This window comes from Strongylocentrotus purpuratus, unplaced genomic scaffold, assembly GCF_000002235.5.
Source record: "Strongylocentrotus purpuratus isolate Spur 01 unplaced genomic scaffold, Spur_5.0 spur5_scaffold_1, whole genome shotgun sequence".
In the NCBI taxonomy this organism is placed as follows: domain Eukaryota; kingdom Metazoa; phylum Echinodermata; class Echinoidea; order Camarodonta; family Strongylocentrotidae; genus Strongylocentrotus; species Strongylocentrotus purpuratus.
Window position 1 is genome coordinate 28,935,351 of NW_022145594.1, and position 23,913 is coordinate 28,959,263.

The window sequence follows — 23,913 nt, forward strand, 5'->3', positions numbered from 1 at the left end:
GGCGCTGTTGAATTTCCAATAAAGACGATCTTTAATGCAATTTGGTGAGACCATACAATTTATGAATCACCACCATATATGTTGTAATCATGATCATCACGATCATCCTCATCATCATCACCATCTTCATCCTAATCTTCATCATCATCCTCCACCTCATCACCATCATTACCATCACCGTCATCATCGTGATAATCAGCATCAATGATATTTTCATCATCTTTATCTTCATAGCCATCCTCGCCATCCTCTTCCTCCTCCTCCTCCTCTTCCTTCTCATCATCATGATCACTCTTCTCCTTATCACCTTCATCATCATCATCATCATCATCATCATCACCTTCATCATCATCATCATCATCATCATCAACGTCATCATCATCATCATCATCATCCTCATCATCATCATCATCATCATCATCACCTTCATCATCATCATCATCATCATCATCATCATCATCATCCTCATCATCATCATCATCATCATCATCATCACCATCTTCATCTTCATCATCATCATCATCATCATCATCATCATCATCATCATTACCATCATTACCATCATCATCATCATCACCATCACCATCATTATCATCTCCATCATTATCATCTCCATCATCAGCATCATCATTATTTTCATCATCTTTTATCTTTAACACCATTCTGTCCCTCTGCCTCCTCCTCCTCCTCATCGTCATCATGATCACTCTTCTCCTTATCGCCCTCACCACCATCAACACCAGCATCAACACACCTTAACATTTCCAAAACTATTTGGAAGCGCATCGAGACGTTATAATGTGATATGCGCTATACAATAACCAAACATTATTATTATCAAAACAAACTTACCAGCCCCAGGAATCCAATGAAGAGTATGAGAGCAAACAAGGCGAATGATTTGTAAGAGTTTGCGTTGATATCCGGATGTCGCTGCTGGTACATCTTCAACATCCCCAGACAGGCTATCATGTACATGTAAGAGGTATCTATGGCAACCAATTAAACAAGGAGACGAATGAGGAGTGAGACTTGAAAGATAGATTCACACTTTATATTACTGTAAATGTAGAAATATTTGTGAAAAATTAATTTTTCGCGGATATCAAGATCAGCAAGCGCAAATTTTCGAACTTGCGAAAATATAAGCATGACTTCTTATGCATGTTTTGAACGGGCTGAATTGCGTGCAATGCGAATCTCAGAAACAGCAATTATGTTTAGAGGACTGAGCGCTCTAAACAGAGCGATCTAGGGGACAATCTAGGGGACACAAATGAAGGCTTTTAGAACTTTTTGAGAAACTTAGTGATAAGCAAGTGCATTGACTTGGTTTCAAAACCAGGACCTCCCAGCTTCAAGTCAAGACCATTGCTCGGTATATTGCCGTTTGGTCTACTACATGTACCAGTTCGTCTACTACCCAATTAGTCTATTCCCATATGGTCTACACCCAGCCCGTCTACTATCCACATGGTATAATAATCATTTCACCTACTTATCATCTCGTCTAATGACCATTTAGGCCCGAAAGTAATTTTGTCTAATTTTCATTGATATCTAATTTTGCTTGATGTATCGGGCTGTAGAGCTATAAAGTCATGAGCTTACGGCAAGTGAGATATCCATGATTATCATTACAAACATACATGTTCCCCGGCCCTTTTATTCTAAGCCTGGGAACACTTGGGCTAGAGTTTAAAGGTGAAATTCAAAGAAAATCACAAATATGTCAACTAATGTATTACTAGAAACTGTTAAGCTAACAGATGGCCATCGTACAAGTTTTAGGTCAACTACATATCGGGTGATTTATAAAAATACAAATACAACCACCTCCATAGGAGCTGGGATATACGAGAAAATCGCCTGAAAAAAATAACGATGTTTTAATGACGTCACTATATGGACCAACACTGCCCAAGCAGACGACATCCCATAGAGAATGAACATACTTGCAAAGCTATTATTCCTCAAATTATAATGAGTTTAGTGTATATAAATATAATGGAATGTCAAACCATTCAAAAGGGGATATGACCCGATTCTAATAACTAAAATCTTTTGCTTGTAAATACACAGGATAGGGGTTAATTAACAATCAAAGAAACCAGACTTTCAAATTGAAAACCCCCCGGAAAGACATTAAGGACGGCATTTGTTCCCTCTTGAAACGCCGAACATACCGCGGTGTGTGCACCTGAAAATACAATGGCGTCTTATTTTGTTTACAAGCGACAGATTCCTTTATTTTTGTATCGCTGCATTTGTCAGCAAAATAAAAACATGCGCTGGGTTTAGGGTGAGGCAATAGATTATACATTTAGCCTGACGGTAGTGAAGTAAGAGAAAGAACTCAAGAAAAGATGAAAATACAGGCACTGAAAATGTGTGAGATGTCATGGGACATCGTCTGCTTGTGCAAATTATGTCCATACTGTGATCTCACACATCTCAGCAGCATTTGGAGAGCTCTTCCGGTGCTACGCCAGGGCTTTATTTAAGCGTTTTGTAATTTATGATAATCCTTACTTCCAATGTTTCCAAGCATTGAATAATGATAACCTTGTCGAATCAAACTTTGCAATAATGAAAATAAAGTTAGTTTTTAAAATCAATGAATATCTACTTTAAGGAAATGCATCTCATCGCAAAATCAAATTATATGCAACGGGTCTCATAAACTCGCTGTGAGCACTGTACACATACATATACAGTCAAACCTGCTTTTAATAGTGACCACCTGTCTACAAAGGCCACCTGTCTACAAAGACCACATTTCTTGTCTCCCTTGAAAATGGTTTCTCAATGAAACATGTATTAAAGAAGCCTGTACTTAAAGACCACCTGCCTACAGAAACGACTGTTCTTGTCTCCCTTGGGTGGCCTTTATAGACAGGTTTCACTGTACGTGTACATTCATTGTAGATGTATCATGGATGGGCTACCCTTTCATTACCCTAACAAATACCACCATTTTCATGTACTTACCAAACTGGTAGTTGGCCCTGTTTGGACAGACATGGTAGGAGCCGCTCATGACACCTTCCATGATGAGAGCATAGCCCAAGGTATAGAGGAGACCATAGTGTTTAGGGATACCATGGGTCTGAATGGAAAAAAATGCAGTTATAAATTATTATTTTTAATTCATGGAAATATATAGAAACTGTGTATTTTAAACATAAAGCATCAATTCAATTGTCGAGATGCTCAAGGCACAGAAAAGAACATTCAGATTTGAATAAGAACAATAAGAATGCTGAAGGAGTCATGAAAAGAGCAATATCATTACATATACCCTAATTCAATATACATGTTTACATGTAGGTCAACTGTTCATCTACTTTTTTTCTTATTTTATTCTGCTGATGGTGATGACAGTGAAGATGGTGATGGTGATGACAGTGAAGATGATGATGGTGATGATGATGATGATGATGATGGTGATGACAGTAAAGATGATGATGATGATGGTGATGATGGTGATGACAGTAAAGATGATGATGATGATGATGATGATGATGATGATGGTGATGACAGTAAAGATGATGATGATGATGATGATGATGATGGTGATGATGATGATGATGATGATGATGATGATGATGATGATGATGATGATGGTGATGATGGTGATGACAGTAAAGATGATGATGATGATGATGATGATGGTGATGACAGTAAAGATGATGATGATGATGATGATGATGATGATGATGGTGATGACAGTAAAGATGATGATGATGATGATGATGATGATGATGATGGTGATGACAGTAAAGATGATGATGATGATGATGATGATGATGATGGTGATGATGATGATGATGATGATGATGATGATGGTGATGATGGTGATGACAGTAAAGATGATGATGATGATGATGATGGTGATGACAGTAAAGATGATGATGATGATGATGATGATGATGATGATGTTGATGATGACGATGATGATGATGGTGATGATGATGATGATGTTGATGATGACGATGAGGAGGAAGATTAATGGTGATGAAGATGATAATGATAGTAATAGGGACTTTTACATTTGCACGTCGACATAGAGGACTGCTACGTGTGACGTCCTTTTAAGGCAATGTGACGTCTTAAGGACGTCACACGTAGCAGTCCACTATGTCAACGTGCAAATTTAAAAGTCCCTAATGATGGTGATAATGATGATGGTTATAAAGATGACAGTGGTGATGGTGATGATGATAGTAATAATTGACAAAGGCAGTTGAATGATTAATGATAAAGACGATGAAGAAAAATAAATACCAGTTCATTCTTGTAGCCAGCCTTGACTCGTGCCTTGTGAGCGTATTCTTTCCTCCACACCAGCATCAGGAAGAGAATGCCAAGCATGACATAGCCAGTATTACTGAACACATTGTTAAAGGCACTGCAATCAAAGGGAAATAAAACAAATTTAAAGATAAAGGTGAGTTCTGGTTTTTCAAAAAAGGAAATGAATTTTCACAGAATCAAACGAAACTTACACTGAATGTTCAAGATTACAAATAAATGTCATTTTGGTAGAAAATTTATACTAGCTGAGTAATGAGCATAGAAAGATTAGGAAATCAAGGTTAGTAGCCCCCGACACCATTTGTGTAGTCCCATATACATCTTTCTGTGTACAGTGCTTGTTACTTTACCAATACTGGGCCAAATTTATTACGATTTTGATGACTCCAGAACTTTGCAGTATACGCCGATACTTACATGCTACGTTATCAACTTTTTCTGATCCATTCCACACCTTTTCTTTCACAATGCAATCGGATGACCAGAACTAACCTTTAACTTTAAGTTTTGCATGCTAGAACTTTCAATTCAAATTTTCGATTTCAAACATGACCCAAAAGAGTAAGACTAACTAATAATTGTAGAAGCCAAAATTTGCCACAGAAAACGTATATGAGAGAGAATTATAGGGTAACATATTTCCATTTTGAAGTAAAGAGGTAAAAGCAGAGGATATTACCTGAACCATCCATAAGGCTTTGCACAGAGGAAGTTATAATAGCACGAGTCTTGGTTTCCAGTGACATTTGTAACCTGCAGATAGAATCAAAATAAGACACAAATGACCTAATCAACATAATAATAATAACAATAATAATAATAATAATAATGATATGTCTTGTTTACCCAGGAAAGCCTCATCAGTATTAATTATGATCTCCCAAGACGAAAATCCAATTGAAACCAATTGAACACCAATTGAAATTTCAATTGGTTTCAATTGGTTTCAATTGGTTTCAATTGGTCTCAATAGGTCTCAATAGGTTTTAACAGGTTTCAATGGGACCTCAGATGTTTTCAATTGGTCCAGATTGGCCCCATTGGACAAATTGGCCCCATTGGCCCCATTGGCCTAGGCCCCATTAGACTTTAATGGGTCCCCAATTGGTTTCAATTGGTCCGGATTGGCCCCATTGGACAAATTGGCCCCAAGCTCCCTAAGGGCCCTGCAATCATATCATCATATACACATCTCTAAATTCATAAAGACAGATGTACTCCTGGCTAAAGAGGAGAAGTATGTATTCTGCTACAATAAACGAAAAATGAAATAAGTCATACAGATAAATTGCAGAAATGATTCCATGATCACTCTATTTCTGTGTATTCATTCAGGTACAGAATGGAATTTGGTGTGTAAAAAGCAGTTTTAGAAATATTAAACATTATGCATGTAAAGTCTAACACAAAAAGTAAGTGTATGACCTTGGAAACTACATCAACCTTCACCTAAGCCCTAATTGGAAAGCCATTCCCAAACTTTCCACATCCCCCCCCCCTCCCCCCCCCCCCCCCCCCCCCCCCCCCCCTCCTCTGATCCACTCACGATCCATCGGGGGCCTGAACAAACTGAAAATCTTACCACTTGGTACGTTATAACAAGCTGAACGACCGGAAGAGCGTAGAATATGGACACCGTGATAAGATTCCAGGCGTACATGTTGTACTTCTTTTCCAAGGTGTTTGATTTCTTCCGCGCTAGGTCACTCACATAAATCTCAGTCTGTAACAAAGTTGATAAATACAAAGCACATCTCATTATAAAGAGTTCTGAAATCAAACGAGGTATTTGTTATAACCAGAGATGCCAACCTCTTGACACAAAAAAAATAACAGACTGAATATCCTTAAAAAATCAGATTTTGGAGAGAAGAATCAGATTTTCACAAAAACTTGACACCACCAGTGGCAAGTAAAATTTCAGAGAAAGGTTTTTTTGGTAAGAACTTTGACCAAGTTAAATGTTTACTCTTTCATTAACATTTCATGAGAAAATTGTAAAGCAAAGATTTTGTTGGGTTTGCAGGGTTTACTTGTACATGTTTCTATGTTACGGGTTTTTTTTTTTTTTTTTTTTTTTTTGAAAGATGAAAAATTGTGTTTCAAGAGGCGATATCATATTATCGTATTTTACTCTTATTAAATCGTACTGGTTGGCATCTGGCTGTATATCGAAACTACTACATGTGTACATACAGAACGTCAAGAACTTTTCAAAAGACTGTTCCGAGAAGAGACCGTTTTCTTGAAGAAAAAAAAAGTCAGTTTACTTGGCATTAACCCTTTAAAGCCAGGGATATTTGGAAACTGCATGCATGTCAAGTAAAGTGTATAGAATACTATGGTAATTAAAAAAATGTAACAAAACATTAAAAAACGTACTGCCGTATTCATAGCAAAAAATCGGAACAGTTGGCATCTCTGTTTACACCATTTTCCTATATTAGTTACCGTACCTTTGTTCTATAAACCTCTTTGGTTGATTCGATGTCGTCAAGCATGTCGATGTCGGTCTCGTCGTCGCTGCTCACGATGAGTTGGCCTTCCAAGTCCGGCTTTCTCCTTGCAGGGCTTGAGCGTCTCTCTAAAAAGTAATAATCCATAATTATAAAATTATTTAGAGCTTGTGTGTCTCTCTAAAGTAATAATCCATAAATAAATTAATTAGATCTTGAAAAATAAAAAAATACAGTGAAACTTGTTCAGAAACATCTCTTAAAGGCCCACTGCACTACTTGTAAACACTTGCGCCCTCTATATAACAAACAATGCCTAATCGGTGACCATTGGTCCCCCGTGATCCTCTTTTTCTTATATTATTTGAGAGCTGAGTTGATGAGATAGCCACCTGTCAGTGACCTCGCTGTGTGGTCTAATCCCTCCTAGCCACACTAGTGTTGATAAGCTTTAAAGGCTCGTTCAGATATGATGCGGCAAGACTGATGTGGTTCATCTTCAGAAATAAAGTGTAAAATACAGTCAAACCTGCGTTAGCGACCACCTGTCTACAAAGACCACCTGTCTACAATGGTTTCTCATTGAAACATGTACTAAAGGGACCTGTAGGCCTACATAACAACCACCTGCCTACGGTATAAAGCCCACTTTTCTTGTCTCCCTTGAGTGGTCTTTATAGACAGGTTTCAGTGTACGATTTATTTTGCTGTATGTTATAAGATAGAGCTCAGTGAATACGCACAAGTCCTCTGTTGCTACCATTCATTTACACATACAACATAAATAAATGTGGCAGCTTTCTTGCGGCAGTTTACCACGCTATATTTGAACAAGCCTTTAGGGAGACACAAAAGGAAGTCTTTATAGACAGGTAGTGTTTGTGGGCAGGTGGTCCTTACACACAGCTTTCCTTTAACATAATGAGAAGCATCCTTTCACAGGAAATAAAAAAAACTATGTTCTTTTTGGACAGGTGTTTCTCGATGCAAGTGTGCCTGTATTTAGAGCACGAAATGACGTAAACAATTCAACTTCAAATTGGCTTATATGTTATGTGCTACTATACAGTGTGAGTCAACAAAAAGTTTACACCTAGAAAATTGCTCATTGCTAAAAAAATCATCTATGAACAGTAAATTATTATACATCTTATGAAAGAGTGTTTTCTCCCAAATCATTTGGTATCATTTTTGTGTGGAATGTGTTCACGCTTGGATGAACAGGAGGCATTGTTTGCGAGAGTGCAGAAATCGACTTCTACCAAAAAAAATTTACTCACACTGTATATGTTATGTACTACTACCATATATCATGTTAGGAAAAATGTTATTATATTAATTAACAGACTGTAAAGATACCTCTACAGTGTGGCAGTGTTATGAATATGGAAATTTCACTTTTGAATATTCATGTATTGTGTTGTTAGAGATGTTAACTGGAGAAAATTAATCGTGCAGTTAGTTGACGTGTTTTGAATGACTTTCATTGACTATGCATGTTTATTCATTTCATGATTTGATGTGTTAATGCAATGACATTGTGCATGAAAAGAGTGAAGCAAATTCATGTAATGTAAAATAACAATTTTGTGGTATTTTTAATATGAATATGTTGATATTAAAGGTAAAGACCAGTTATAGTCATGAGATTGCATTGTGAAAGAAACGTGGAATCGATCAGAAAAGGTTGATCATTTAGCATCTAGCATCTGCAAGGTTCTGGAATCATCAAAATGATAAGAAATTTGGCCCATTCTTTGTAAAGTTACAAGCACTATACACAGAAAGATGTATATGGGACTACCCTATATCTCTCACAGACCATGAGAGAAACAAATTTACCAAATATATGAATTAGTAGGCGGTTTCCCGGCAAATTTTGTATCATCATGTATTAGTCAAAACATATTCTTTCACATGATTGGTAATAAGAGCTTCCATTTCATTTTTTGAAATTGGTGCGTTTCCAATACTGGTCTTTACCTTTAAATGTATTTTCTTACCTTTTGTTAAAAACATTTTTTTTAAGTGAATTAGTTAGCTTGTACTGCTGTCAATATCCAGGCTATTTTATGGATTATTTATACAAAGTAAAGGCTTCCATTGAGTGGGCTTGCTAATTATTTCAATACAAAGGTATCTGTATAAAGTGTACATGTGGATGTACCATACAAGCCTCAACTGAAAATACAAATAAAAACACTGGCAATCCTCCTAAATCACAACATATGCTATTAACTTTCTGCTTGTGGCTCCTTTCGTTGTTACATGACAGTGTTGCTTGAAACTTTAAGGGGTCCAGGACACATTGGCACTTACAATCTAAATTCAGACCGTTAAAGCCCCACTGCACTACTTATAGCTACTTGCGCCCTCTATATAGCAAACAATGCCTAATCGTGACCATTGGTCCCCTATTATCCTCTTTTTCTTATGTTAATTGAGAGCTGATTTAATGAGATAACCACGTGTCAGTGACCATGCAGGGAGGTCTAATCCCTCCTGGCCAAACTAGTGCAGTGGGGCTTTAAAATGTGGACATTTTTACTTAGGCCTACATGTATGGTTCATGTATGCAGGCTGTATTAGGTTTGATCTTGACCCCTTCCAAAAAGGTCAATGTGTAGTCCAGGAGGGTGTTTCATAAAGCCTTTTTTCAATGACAAATGACAAAAATCAGTGACAAATCTGCTGATAACCAATCAGAAGCAAGGATTTCAGTAGCTTATAACAAAAAGTGTCATTTGTCCGTGATGACAAGTTTTGTGAAACACCCCCTTAGGTCAGTGTGGACAGCCCATAGTGATGGGTGTTATCACAAAAACATCAAATTGTAATCTAGTCCTTGCCTGTGGTTGGACTACTTCCATTCCTGACCACATTGTCCAGTCTGTTATTGGGTTCTAGTCCTGGACCGGGACCTGGTCCTGTATGTAGATGAGAGAAGGAACGGGCGCAGAAGAAAGAAAATAAGAAGCAACAGAAATACATGTATGTATAAATAATATACGCAGTTTAAAGATGTAAATTTTTCAGTGTGTATGCTTTGAATGAACAGAGAAGATTGGGTACGGTTTCCAAAAAGATGGACGAACTTGGGTCTAAGAAGTCACACAATTGCTGAATATCTAATGAAGGCGCATTCATTTGAATATTATAATTTGCAAGCATGCTTTTACAAAATTGTATTTCATTAATTCAAAGAAGCAGGTACATATCAAGCGTGTATTGTATGGAAGATAATGAGAACGAGAAGAAAGGAAGACGCGGAGTGCTTGGTGTCATCTTAAAAATTGCAAGGAGAAATACCCATTATACCTTAGTTACGTCCATGTATCTTTCATAACAACGTCAGTATTTCTCCCAAATATTGGTTAAGAAGAGTATGAACAGAATAAAACAAATCAGTTGATGAGAAGAGAGACTACAGGAAGATGAATTGAAATGTATTTTGAAGACAATTTACCATGTCCAAATGTAATATTCTCCATTGTTTGATTTGGTATGGGGGAAATTCAGGGTACAATGTTTGTATGCAAGTATTCTTCGTTTACTATACACTATGCATCTGGGGGGTGATTCACAAAGATCTTAAGTCAAACTTAACTTTTAAAGTTGGAGTTAAGAGTTATGGAGAGCCATTTGTTGTCTAAAAATAAAATATATTCAAAAGCGAAAATTCAAGTATTTTCAACTTTTTATAAATTCCACATCAAGAACATAAAATTTCCTTGATAATTGAAAAATATGAATGATTTGAATCAACATTTTATGCCTTTTAAAACAACTTTTTCAAAATATTTTCATAGATGCTAATGGCTCTCCATGATTTTTAAGTCCAACTTAGAGACAAGTTCAACTTAGGATCTTTGTGAAACACCCCCTGATTATGTAATGATTATGTTATGAACACGTACATGTAAATATACATATGCAGTGGAAGTGGTAGATAATGATTTGATTCACTGGGGCTGCATTTTAATAGCTACTGCAGCAAAAATATGTAAAGCATCATAATATCAAAAAATTTAATTCATTACATGCACATTTTTTTTGTTAAAGATGAAACCACCATCAACAAAGCGATGAATTGATTCATGATGATTGATTTGGACTACTGCAGCAAAACCATATTTTAAACATCATGAAATGAGCAAATATTGAGGGAATTTACACTATATCGTCGCTGTTTTCACGAAGTGATGGTAGTGAAAAAAAATTGCATTCACTTTGCGTTACGATTTTCCTCACTACCGTCACTTCGTGAAAACAAGGACGATATGTTCATAATACTGTCATGTAATGTTTTTTTTCTTCAAAGATGAAACCACCACCAATGAAGTGTAACTGCTGCCATCACCGCCAACCACCATCTACGTAGTTACTACCTTCAGTGACCTTATAAGCATGCAATAATGTACGGAATAAAGTGCAGATAAGGTGGTTACCATAAAAGGGGGTATCCCCTGATTCTAGCTCTGTTAGTGCATGTTTGGTTAAGAAAGAAGGGATTTTTTTTTAATATACATGTTAGAGTACATTTTATAATGATCTCTCTCTCTCTCTTTCTCTCTCTCTTTCTCTGCCCTCACCCTGTTTCTCTCTCTCTGTCTCTCAATTTCTTTCTTTGCCCCCCCCCCCCCCCGGCCCCTCCTGTGTGTGTGTGTGTATTTGGTTTTTACAGACGTGTATCAATCAGATATGATTATTTAAGTCTGGGGACCGACCTTTAACGTCACCATCCGAAAGACGTGACTCAGTTTCGAACCTGCGTCCTCGGCTGAATCAGTTTGTAACTTCCACTGTTAGCTAGATTACAGGCGCACGCCACAACACCTAGGCTCCTCCTCTCTCGCTTTCTCTCTTTCTTTGTCCACCTCCCTCTCTCTCTCTCTCTCTCTCTCTCTCTGTATCCCTCTTATATGCATCTGCATATGTCTCTCTCTTTGTCTATCTGTCTCTATCTCTTTCCTTCCCATTCTCTAATTTGTTTTCTCTCCTGACTGTCCCCCCCCCCCCTCCCAATCGATTCCAATTATCCATGTGGTTGGCAATATAATTCTGACCTGAGGTGCCGTAGTTGGCGCTCGCCGAATCTGCTTGAGCGAAAGGCCTCTGCCCATCTTGCGCACCGGACTCCGGATCTGAAAGAAAGAAATAGTCTGCAAAATTAATGCATTTTTTATTACTCGCAGTGCCTACCAATTAAGGATACTTTTCAGAAAGAGCAAAACATTTCCTAAAATGACTCAAGTTCCATAAATCATAAGATTGAGGAAAACATAATAACAGATCAAAACATGTCAGGCAGACTGCACGCACACACGTACATTAGGTTTGCAATCATGTACATAAACATGTCCCAGTGCAATGTGTAAAAATTAGCAGCCGAATAAAGGTAACAGAATTAATTTAGAGGAGAAAGCATTTTAAGACTAACTTATCATCACACATTTCAAATTTCTGAGAGGGAAATTTCTCACAACTAAATGTACAATGTAGTGCATACACTGCAAGAAAAATCCTCTTTTCCGACAGAACATTTGGCTATTCATGTTAAAAGCAACTAACTTATAAAACAAAATTAGGTCAGAAATTTTCAAACTAAATTGAGGGGGAAAGAGGCCATGAGAATTATTTACAAAAAAGCTATTGAGATAATTTAGCAAGGAAAGCATTTTCAGTCAAGCTTCTACTATACTACTATAGGGAGGGGTGTTTTTATTTTAGAAAGATAAACTACAAACAAGCTCCCTCCCACTCCCTCCCAACCAAATGAAATATTTAAAAAATTATTAAAAAATAGTTTTAAAAAAAGGCTCTCTATTTCTAAATGCAGCATAAAACCAAATATTAGCAGCAAACAACGGCCGACTACTGTCGATATGAAAATATAAACAGTAGGTTAGTTACACAGTAGGTTATGTAAGTTACTTGCAGGCTATTATTAAAGTTCTTTGGTATTTCTAATCTAGCTAGTTTAATATATGTGCAGTTCTTTTGACTAAATAGCATGCTGTTTATAGCTGTGTCTCGGCAGTGTCATGAAAAGGTTAGGATTAATTCAATTTGTTAGTGTTATGCAAGTATTGGGTATATATTGTATGGATCAGAATTGTGTGATGGTCAGAAACCTTCACCAATAAACTGTGTACATGTACCAGCATGCACCCATACCACAGTGCTCCCACTGTAACCATGATAATGCTGCCATTATACCATGGTACTGCAATTACACCAGTACTCCCACTATACCAGTGTTCCCAACATACTACACTGCACCAATTACACCAGTGCTCCCAATATATGTGGTGCTCCCACTATACCATGGTACTCTCATATACCACAGTGCTCCCAATATATGCAGTGTTCCCACTATATCATGGTGCTCTCACTATACCACAATGCTCCCATTATACCATGGTGCTCCCATTATACCATGGTGCTCCCATTATACTACAGTGCTCCCACTTCACAAAGGTGCTACAATTACACCAGTGCTCCCATTATACCACTGTCAGTGTTCCCAACATACTACGATGCACCAATTACACCACAGTGCTCCCAATATATGTGGTGCTCCCACTATACCATGGCGCTCCCAGTATACCACGGTGCTCCCATTATACCAGTGCTCCCATTATCCCATAATGCTCCCATTATACCACGGTTCTCCAATTATACCACAGTTCTCCAATTATACCACAGTGCTCATATTATACATGGCACTTCAGCTATACTAGTGTTCCTATTATACCACAGTGCTCCCATTATAACACAGCACTACAACTAAACTAGTGTTCCCATTTACCACAGTGCTCCCATTATAACACAGCACTACAACTAAACTAGTGTTCCCATTTTACCACAGTGCTCCCATTATAACACAGCACTGCAACTAAACTAGTGTTCCCATTATACCACAATGCTCCCATTATAACACAGCACTACAACTAAACTAGTGTTCCCATTTACCACAGTGCTCCCATTATAACACAGCACTGCAACTAAACTAGTGTTCCCATTATACCACAGTGCTCCCATTATAACACAGCACTACAAGTAAACTAGTGTTCCCATTATACCACAGTGCTTCCATTATAACAGAGCACAACTAAACTAGTGTTCCCATTATACCACAGTGCTCCCATTATAACACAGCAATACAACTTTACTAGTGTTTCCACTATGCCACAGTGCTCCAACTACTACTATGACAAAGAAACAATCTAAGTTTAGGGTGGTTTATACTTGTATACAAGATGGTGCTAAAGGGGTTAAAGTATTCCATCATACAGGCTTTAGTACAACTATTCTCTATCTCTCTTCACAGTAAAATGCAACCCAAAGCTGGCTACACAACATGTACAATACATGGTGCTATAGGGTTTAGAGTATTCCATTATACAGGTTTCAGTGCAACTATTCTCTACCTCTCTTCACAGCCAAAGCTGACTACACAGCATGTACAATAGATGGTGCTATAGGGGTTAAAGTATTCTATCATACAGGCTTAAGCGCAACTATTCTATCTCTCTTCACAGCAAAATGCAACCCAAAGCTGGCTACACAGCATGTACAATAGATGGTGCTATAGGGGTTAGAGTTAAAAAAAAGGTTTCAGTGCAACAATTCTCTACCTCTCTTCCAGGGGTGATAGTGAGCACTAAAAAAAAATAGGTTTTTTGTTTTCCCCTCAACCACGCCTCCCTTGAGTAAAAAAAAAAAGAAGAGGATTCGCAGGGGAAAAATGGCATTTAACAACATTCCCCCCATTCGAGTAAGAAAATTTGGAAAAAAATAGGGCAAAATAGGGAAGAATAGAGAAAATAAGGATGGAATCGGGAAAATCAGAATAAAATAGGGAAGGAAAAAAAAATCTATTTTTTTTTTTTTTTTTTTTTTTTTTTTTATCGGGGAAAAAAAAAAAATCGGGAAAAAATCAGGAAAAATAAAGAAAAATCGGGAAACCGATTTAAATCGGGTTTTTATCAGGCCTGCTCTCTTCACAGCCAAAGCTGGCTACACAGCATGTACAATAGATGGTGCTATAGGGGCTAAAGCATTCCGTCATGCCGACTTTAGTGCAACTATTCTATCTCTCTTCACAGCAAAATGCATCCAAAGCTGGCAACACAACATGCAAATGGAATAACAACATAAGATCGTATACTGTACCAAGAAGAACAACTGATGTAATGGTTCATGTCACAAAGGAATGCAGAGATTGATGGTATCCAGGCAACAAGGTGAGAAAGATATGTCAATCATTGAAATGGGTGGAGCATAACCAATGAGAATATAGTCTACACATGATCATAATACATGTATGGTGCATGTCAATCATTGAAATGGGTGGAGCATAACCAATGAGAATATAGTCTACACATGATCATAATACATGTATAGTGTATGTCAATCATTGAAATGGGTGGAGCATAACCAATGAGAATATAGTCTTCACATGATCATAATACATTGTATAGTGTATGTCAATCAATGAAATGGGTGGAGCATAACCAATGAGAATATAGTCTACACATGATCATAATACATTGTATAGTGTATGTCAATCATTGAAATGGGTGGAGCAAAACCAATGAGAATATAGTCTTCACATGATCATAATACATGTAAAGTGAAAAATGTCTACATTTACTAAACATGCAACTGGGACCCGTTTCACAAAGCGTTATTTCAATGACAAATGACAAAAAGCAGTGACAAATCTGCTAATAACCAATCAGAAGCAAGGATTTCAGTAGCTTATAACAAAAACTGTCATTTGTCACTGATGACAAGTCGTGTGAAAAAGGCCCTGAATCATACATTTGACAAGATGTACATAAAATAAGATGTACATAAAAAAAATAGTAACTACATTACAAATGTTTTGATGATAGATAAAGAGAATTATTTGCTTTCAATTTCATTCAACTGATTCTCATTACCTTCTCAACCTGGAGATATATGAAAAACATACTAATAAAAAAAGGAATTCAAAGTGTTCAATTAATTGTATATATTTCATGATTTTTCTTCAATTAATTATTTCTAGACGTACAGGATAATTTCTTCCTAAAAATCTACATGTAATGACCCACAAGATGGCAGACAGGTACAAACATGAACTATGTGTAATGTACATTGTAATATACATGGGTGTAATTTTGTGAATTCATTAAACTATTTTTTTTTAAAGAATTAACCCGGTTTTCTACGGGTTGAATATGAGTTTTTCAATACTACTAAAGGAAATATTCAACAGGTAAAATACATTAGACTACCTGGTATGAAGAAAACAGTTCTTAAAGTGCACATGATGCAATTACAACCAATACAACAATTTCCATGACACGTACTGACTGAAGAAACTATGAAGTACATAATTTGTAAAGTGAGAAATGTGTTCATGTAAAATGCAAAATATAGATTGCTGTAAATAAAAACAAGGTCAGTTGAAAGCATTCCATAAATATCAAGGCTGAAAAATTTAATATAACTCAATTTTGCTATATATGCAGTAACTTTGAATGACATCAATTTTGAACTAAGGCGGGATGCAAAATCTATTCACATGTACACATGAACATGTTGATCATGAAAACTTGAGGGCAAAACTATGAAATTTTTCTCAGCACAATTTTTTCCAAGAAATGGTAATTATGATCATAAATATATGAAGTTGACTACAAATTAAAGTGATACAGAGGAAGAATAATAACAGAAATAATGAATTAAATATAGTGAATGAATAATGAAGAAATGAATAATGAATAAATAATGATTGAATGAAATAGTAGTGGTGTCATAGCCAAGTGGTTTGATCACTCAACTTGAAATGCAAAGGTCGTGGGTTCAATCCCAGACACAATTGTATGTCCCTTGGCAAGGCATTAATCTACATTTGCCACTCCATTCACAGGAGAGAAATGGGGACCTGGTAAGATGACAAAAACCTTTGTGTAAGTAATTGATATATATGGTAAGAATACTCCCCAGGGAGTGGAGATGATGCACACTGTGCATGCATTAATCCAATTACAGGAGTTATAATATCTGTATAGTGCTTACATATATATGTATATGGTGTTTCATATTAAGAAGTATATAAATCCAGATTATTATTATTATTATTGTTATTACTATTATTATAATTATTATTATTATGACAAAAGGGTATTTTGTTGCATTATTTTTACCTCTTTCTGAAGCCGTTCCTGTCATCATGATATCTGCCTTCCTTTGTCTGAAAAGAAAATTGAAATTTTGTATTTTGTGATTATTAGGAAACTTATTCACATGTCACATGTACATGAATGTTTTGTTTTACCATACATAGGCTCAATAATTGTTACAAAAATGGAAAAAATAATGTAAAAGAAACATGGAAATCATGTATATAATTGTACAAGCATGTATTTATACATTACTTCAAATAAGATTAAATGTTTAGTCCATAATGGCGAGGCATCTTCAATGCTTAAATTCAAGTTTTACTAAGACGCCTGAAAATCCTGTCTGCACTTGTTTGGCCAGAATGGATTAGACCTCCCTGAGTGGTCACTGACAGGTGGTTATCTTATCAAATCAGCTCTCAAGTATACATAATATTATCTCAAATAACATAAGGAAAAGGGGAGTATGGGGGACCAATGGGTACCGCTAAGGCAATGTTTGCTATATAGAGGGCACAAGTAGTGCAGTTCCCCTTTAAAGAGAAGGTTGAGTTCTGGGAAGAGGTGAAAAAAAATTTGTGAGCATTACTCATTCTTATTATGCAAGTGTGGAAGAACATCAGTTAAGACATGTTCCCTGAAAATCATGGCTCTTCAAATGCCTTCATATTCTAAATATGCATGTAACGTCGTAAAAATCGGGGGGGGGGGGGGGGGGCCGGCTTTTTACGTCACGTGTTCGTGTAGTCCCATATACATCTTTCTGTGCAAGTGTTTGTAACTTTACCAAGACTTGGCCAAATTTCTTATCATTTTGATGATTCCAGAACCTTGCAATACACACAAATTATTATATGCTAGATGATCAACCTTTTCTGGTCGGTTCCACACTGTTTCTTTCACAATGCAATCGCATGACCAGAACTCAACTTCATCTTTAAATCTTTGGGTTTAGACCAAAGTAATTATGGACTTACCTCACAATATTTCCGGCAATAATAAACCCAGAGAGCAGATAGATGGCTAGGAGCACCCCAAAAGTGGTCACGATTGGTTTCCAATATTCATGAGCTACAAGGCAAGATAAGAATGAGATACAGTTGTAGTAGTCGTGAAAAAGCTACTTTTAGTATAAAACATGGTCAAAAAATGATAGCCAAGTGAAGGCTTGACAGATTTGCAATCTTCCCAAATTGTAATCACTAGTGTACAAAATATAATACAGCACTGTGTCCTGGACGTAGCACCAAAGGGAATTTTTATCATAATAAAATTTCCCTCACCCTTGAGATAAGGCAAGCTGGAGTAATTACTGGTGGGACAACAGGTTTTTGCTGCTCCAGAGACCTGTGCACACATTAAATGGCAATTCCACCAATTCTGGTGCCAGCGAATTATGATGCAATGATACACATGGACACTGAAGAGAATGTCAGTAGCTTTAAAAGCCGTCTGTACTAGTTTGGCTAGGACCACACAGGAAGGTCACTGACAGGTGGCTATCTCAACAACTCAGCTCTCAATTAACATAAGAAAAAAGAGGATTATGGGGGACCAATGGTCACTGATTAGGCGTTGTCATAGAGGGAACAAGTAGCTACAAGTAGTACAGTGGGCCTTTAATAATATATTTATATCAAGCCTATTTTCATCAACACAACAAGCAATACATGTAAGTACATTCATTGTGAGGAAACTAGCCTATTCAAAAATTATAATATTTTCCTCCAAAAATCTGAACCACCCCCGCCCTTACTATTTCGGCCAGAAAGTTGTGATAATTCTAATATTTACAGTATTTGCCACTACGCCCTTTTCAAAGGGATATGGGGGTCAGGATCCATCTAATCGCATGTATATACATTCATTATGGGGAAACTAGCAAAATTTAAAAAAAAAAAAATTTTCCTCCAAAATACTGAACCACCCCGGCCCTTACCATTTCGGCCCGAAATTTGTGATAACTCAAATGTTTCAATATTTGCCACTACACCCCTTTCAAAGGGTTGTGGGGGTCAGGATACAACTAATGGCATGTATGTACATTCATTGTGGGGAAACTAGCCTAATAAAAAAAATTAATATTTTCCTCCAAAATGCTGAACCACCCCGGCCCTTACAACTTCGGCCCGAAAAGTTGTGATAATTCAAATTTAAACAATATTTGCCCCTACCCCCCTGTCAAAGGGATATAGGCGTTAGAATCCATCTAATTGCATGTATGTACATTCATTGTGGGGAAACTAGCCTATTCAAAAAAAATTATATTTTCCTCCAAAAATGCAGAACCACCCCGGCCCTTACAACTTCGGCCCGAAAAGTTGTGATAATTCAAATTTTTACAATATTTGCCCCTAAGCCACTTTCAAAGGGATATGGGGGTCAGGATCCATCTAATCGCACGTATGTACATTCACTGTGGGGAAACTAGCCTATTCAAAAAAAATTATATTTTCCTCCAAAAATGCAGAACCACCCCGGCCCTTACAATTTCGGCCCGAAAGTTGTGATAATTCAAATTTTTCAATATTTGCCACTACGCCCCTTTCAAAGGGTTGTGGGGGTCAAAATCCATCTAATGGCATGTATATACATTCATTGTGGGGAAACTAGCCTATTAAAAAAATATAATATTTTCCTCCAAAATGCTGAACGACCCCGGCCCTTACCATTTCGGCCCGAAAGTTGTGATAACTCAAATTTTTCAATATTTGCCCCTACGCCACTTTCAAAGGGATATGGGGGTCAGGATCCATCTAATCGCATGTTCCTCCAAAATGCAGAACCACCCCGGCCCTTACCATTTCGGCCCAAAAGGTGTGATAACTCAAATTTTTCAATATTTGCCACTACGCCCCTTTCAAAGGGATGTGGGGGTCAGGATCCATCTTATCGCATGTATATACATTCATTATGGGGAAACTAGCAAATTTAAAAAAAAAAAAATTTCCTCCAAAATGCTGAACCACCCCAGCCCTTACCATTTTGGCCCGAAAGTTGTGATGACTCAAATTTTTCAATATTTGCAAATACACCCCTTTCAAAGGAATGTGGGGGTCAGGATCCATCTAATGGCATGTATATACATTCATTTTGGGGAAACTAGCCTATTCAAAAAATATAATATTTTCCTCCAAAATGCTGAACCACCCCGGACCTTACAACTTCGGCCCGAAAAGTGTGATAATTCAAATTTTTACAATATTTGCCACTACGCCCCTTTCAAAGGAATGTAGGGGTCAGGATCGATCTTATCGCATGTATGTACATTCATTATGGGGAAACTAGCCAATTTAAAAAAAATAATATTTTCCTCGAAAATGCTGAACCACCCCGGCCCTTACAATTTCGGCCCGAAAGTTGTGATAATTCAAATTTTTACAATATTTGCCCCTACGCCCCTTTCAAAGGGATGTGGGGGTCAGGATCCATCTAATGGCATGTACATTCATTGTGGGGAAACTAGCCTATTCAAAAAATTAATATTTTCCTCCAAAATGCTGAACCACCCCGGCCCTTACAATTTCGGCCCGAATGTTGTGATAATTCAAATTTTTCAATATTTGCCACTACGCCCCTTTCAAAGGGATGTGGGGGTCAGGATCCATCTAATGGCATGTATGTACATTCATTGTGGGGAAACTAGCCTAATAAAAAAAAATTAATATTTTCCTCCAAAATGCTGAACCACCCCGGCCCTTACAATTTCGGCCCGAAAAGTTGTGATAATTCAAATTTTTCAATATTTGCCACTACACCCCTTTTAAAGGGATATGGGGGTCAGGTTCCATCTAATCGCATGTATGTACATTTACTGTGGGGAAACTAGCCTATTCAAAAAAAATAATACTTTCCTCCAAAATGCAGAACCACCCCGGCCCTTACCATTTCGGCCCGAAAGGTGTGATAATTCAAATTTTTCAATATTTGCCACTACGCCCCTTTCAAAGGGATGTGGGGGTCAGGATCCATCTTATCGCATGTATGTACATTCACTGTGGGGAAACTAGCATATTAAAAAAATATAATATTTTCCTCCAAAATGCAGAACCACCCCGGCCCTTACCATTTCGGCCCGAAAGGTGTGATAATTCAAATTTTTCAATATTTGCCACTACGCCCCTTTCAAAGGGATATGGGGGTCAGGATCCATCTAATCGCATGTATGTACATTCACTGTGGGGAAACTAGCCTATTAAAAAAATATAATATTTTCCTCCAAAATGCAGAACCATCCCGGCCCTTACCATTTCGGCCCGAAAGGTGTGATCAATCAAATTTTTACAATATTTACCACTACGCCCCATTCAAAGGGATATAGGGGTCAGGATCGATATAATCGCATGTATATACATTCATTATGGGGAAACTAGCAAATTAAAAAAAAAAAAAAATTCCTCCAAAATGCTGAACCCCCCCGGCCCTTACCATTTTGGCCCGAAAGTTGTGATGACTCAAATTATTCAATATTTGCAAATACACCCCTTTCAAAGGAATGTGGGGGTCAGGATCCATCTAATGGCATGTATATACATTCATTTTGGAGAAACTAGCCTATTCAAAAAATATAATATTTTCCTCCAAAATGCTGAACCACCCCGGCCCTTACAACTTCTGCCCGAAAAGTTGTGATAATTCAAATTTTTACAATATTTACCACTACGCCACTTTCAAAGGGATATGGGGGTCAGGATCCATCTAATCGCATGTATGTACATTCACTGTGGGGAAACTAGCCTATTCAAAAAAAATAATATTTTCCTCCAAAATGCAGAACCACCCCGGCCCTTACCATTTCGGCCCGAAAGGTGTGATAACTCAAATTTTTCAATATTTGCCACTACGCCCCTTTCAAAGGGATGTGGGGGTCAGGATCCATCTTATCGCATGTATGTACATTCATTGTAGGGAAACTAGCCTAATAAAAAAAATTAATATTTTCCTCCAAAATGCTGAACCACCCCGGCCCTTACAACTTCGGCCCGAAAAGTTGTGATAATTCAAATTTTTACAATATTTACCACTACGCCCCATTCAAAGGGATATACACTATGAACATGACAGACAATGAAAGCGGACAAAATATACAGTTCCTCAGGTAAACAAAGGGACATCCCTTCACTGCTATTATGTAAAAATGTGTAGAACAGGTGTCACATGCATATTCACCTGTTCTACACATTTTTACATAATAGCAGTGAAGGGATGTTCCTTTGTCTACCTGAGGAACTGTATATTTTGTCCGCTTTCATTGTCTGTCATGTTCCTAGTGATAGGGGTCAGGATCCATCTAATCGCATGTATATACATTCATTATGGGGAAACTAGCCTAATAAAAAAAATTAATATTTTCCTCCAAAATGCTGAACCACCCCGGCCCTTACAACTTCGGCCCGAAAAGTTGTGATAATTCAAATTTTTACAATATTTACCACTACGCCCCATTCAAAGGGATATACACTATGAACATGACAGACAATGAAAGCGGACAAAATATACAGTTCCTCAGGTAAACAAAGGGACATCCCTTCACTGCTATTATGTAAAAATGTGTAGAACAGGTGTCACATGCATATTCACCTGTTCTACACATTTTTACATAATAGCAGTGAAGGGATGTTCCTTTGTCTACCTGAGGAACTGTATATTTTGTCCGCTTTCATTGTCTGTCATGTTCCTAGTGATTGGGGTCAGGATCCATCTAATCGCATGTATATACATTCATTATGGGGAAACTAGCCTAATAAAAAAAAATAATATTTTCCTCCAAAATGCTGAACCACCCCGGCCCTTACAACTTCGGCCCGAAAAGTTGTGATAATTCAAATTTTTACAATATTTGCCCCTACCCCCCTGTCAAAGGGATATAGGCGTTAGAATCCATCTAATGGCATGTATATACATTCATTTTGGGGAAACTAGCCTATTCAAAAAATATAATATTTTCCTCCAAAATGCTGAACCACCCCGGCCCTTACAACTTCTGCCCGAAAAGTTGTGATAATTCAAATTTTTACAATATTTACCACTACGCCACTTTCAAAGGGATATGGGGGTCAGGATCCATCTAATCGCATGTATGTACATTCACTGTGGGGAAACTAGCCTATTCAAAAAAAATATATTTTCCTCCAAAATGCAGAACCACCCCGGCCCTTACCATTTCGGCCCGAAAGGTGTGATAACTCAAATTTTTCAATATTTGCCACTACGCCCCTTTCAAAGGGATGTGGGGGTCAGGATCCATCTTATCGCATGTATGTACATTCATTGTAGGGAAACTAGCCTAATAAAAAAAATTAATATTTTCCTCCAAAATGCTGAACCACCCCGGCCCTTACAACTTCGGCCCGAAAAGTTGTGATAATTCAAATTTTTACAATATTTACCACTACGCCCCATTCAAAGGGATATAGGGGTCAGGATCCATCTAATCGCATGTATATACATTCATTATGGGGAAACTAGCCTAATAAAAAAAATTAATATTTTCCTCCAAAATGCTGAACCACCCCGGCCCTTACAACTTCGGCCCGAAAAGTTGTGATAATTCAAATTTTTACAATATTTGCCCCTACGCCCCATTCAAAGGGATATAGGCGTTAGAATCCATCTAATGGCATGTATGTACATTCATTTTGGGGAAACTAGCCTATTCAAAAAATATAATATTTTCCTCCAAAATGCTGAACCACCCCGGCCCTTACAATTTCGGCCCGAAAGGTGTGATAATTCAAATTTTTACAATATTTACCACTACGCCCCATTCAAAGGGATATGGGGGTCAGGATCCATCTAATGGCATGTATGTACATTCATTGTGGGGAAACTAGCCTATTAAAAAAATATAATTTTTTCCTCCAAAATGCTGAACCACCCCGGCCCTTACCATTTCGGCCCGAAAGGTGTGATAATTCAAATTTTTACAATATTTACCACTACGCCCCATTCAAAGGGATATA

The 23,913-nt window shown here is 37.4% G+C and overlaps 1 protein-coding gene across 1 annotated transcript; it reads right to left on the reverse strand.

The window, feature by feature from the left end:
* Positions 1-770: 770 nt before the first annotated feature.
* On the reverse strand, positions 771-18,020 carry LOC588844 (SID1 transmembrane family member 1). The gene is given in 12 exon segments (XM_030978672.1): positions 771-842; positions 844-989; positions 2,992-3,109; positions 4,288-4,411; positions 4,997-5,070; positions 5,900-6,040; positions 6,774-6,901; positions 9,623-9,700; positions 11,840-11,917; positions 14,952-14,963; positions 16,976-17,022; positions 17,929-18,020. Coding segments are annotated over 11 exon segments (999 nt in total). The 5' UTR covers positions 17,004-17,022; positions 17,929-18,020.
* Positions 18,021-23,913: the final 5,893 nt, after the last annotated feature.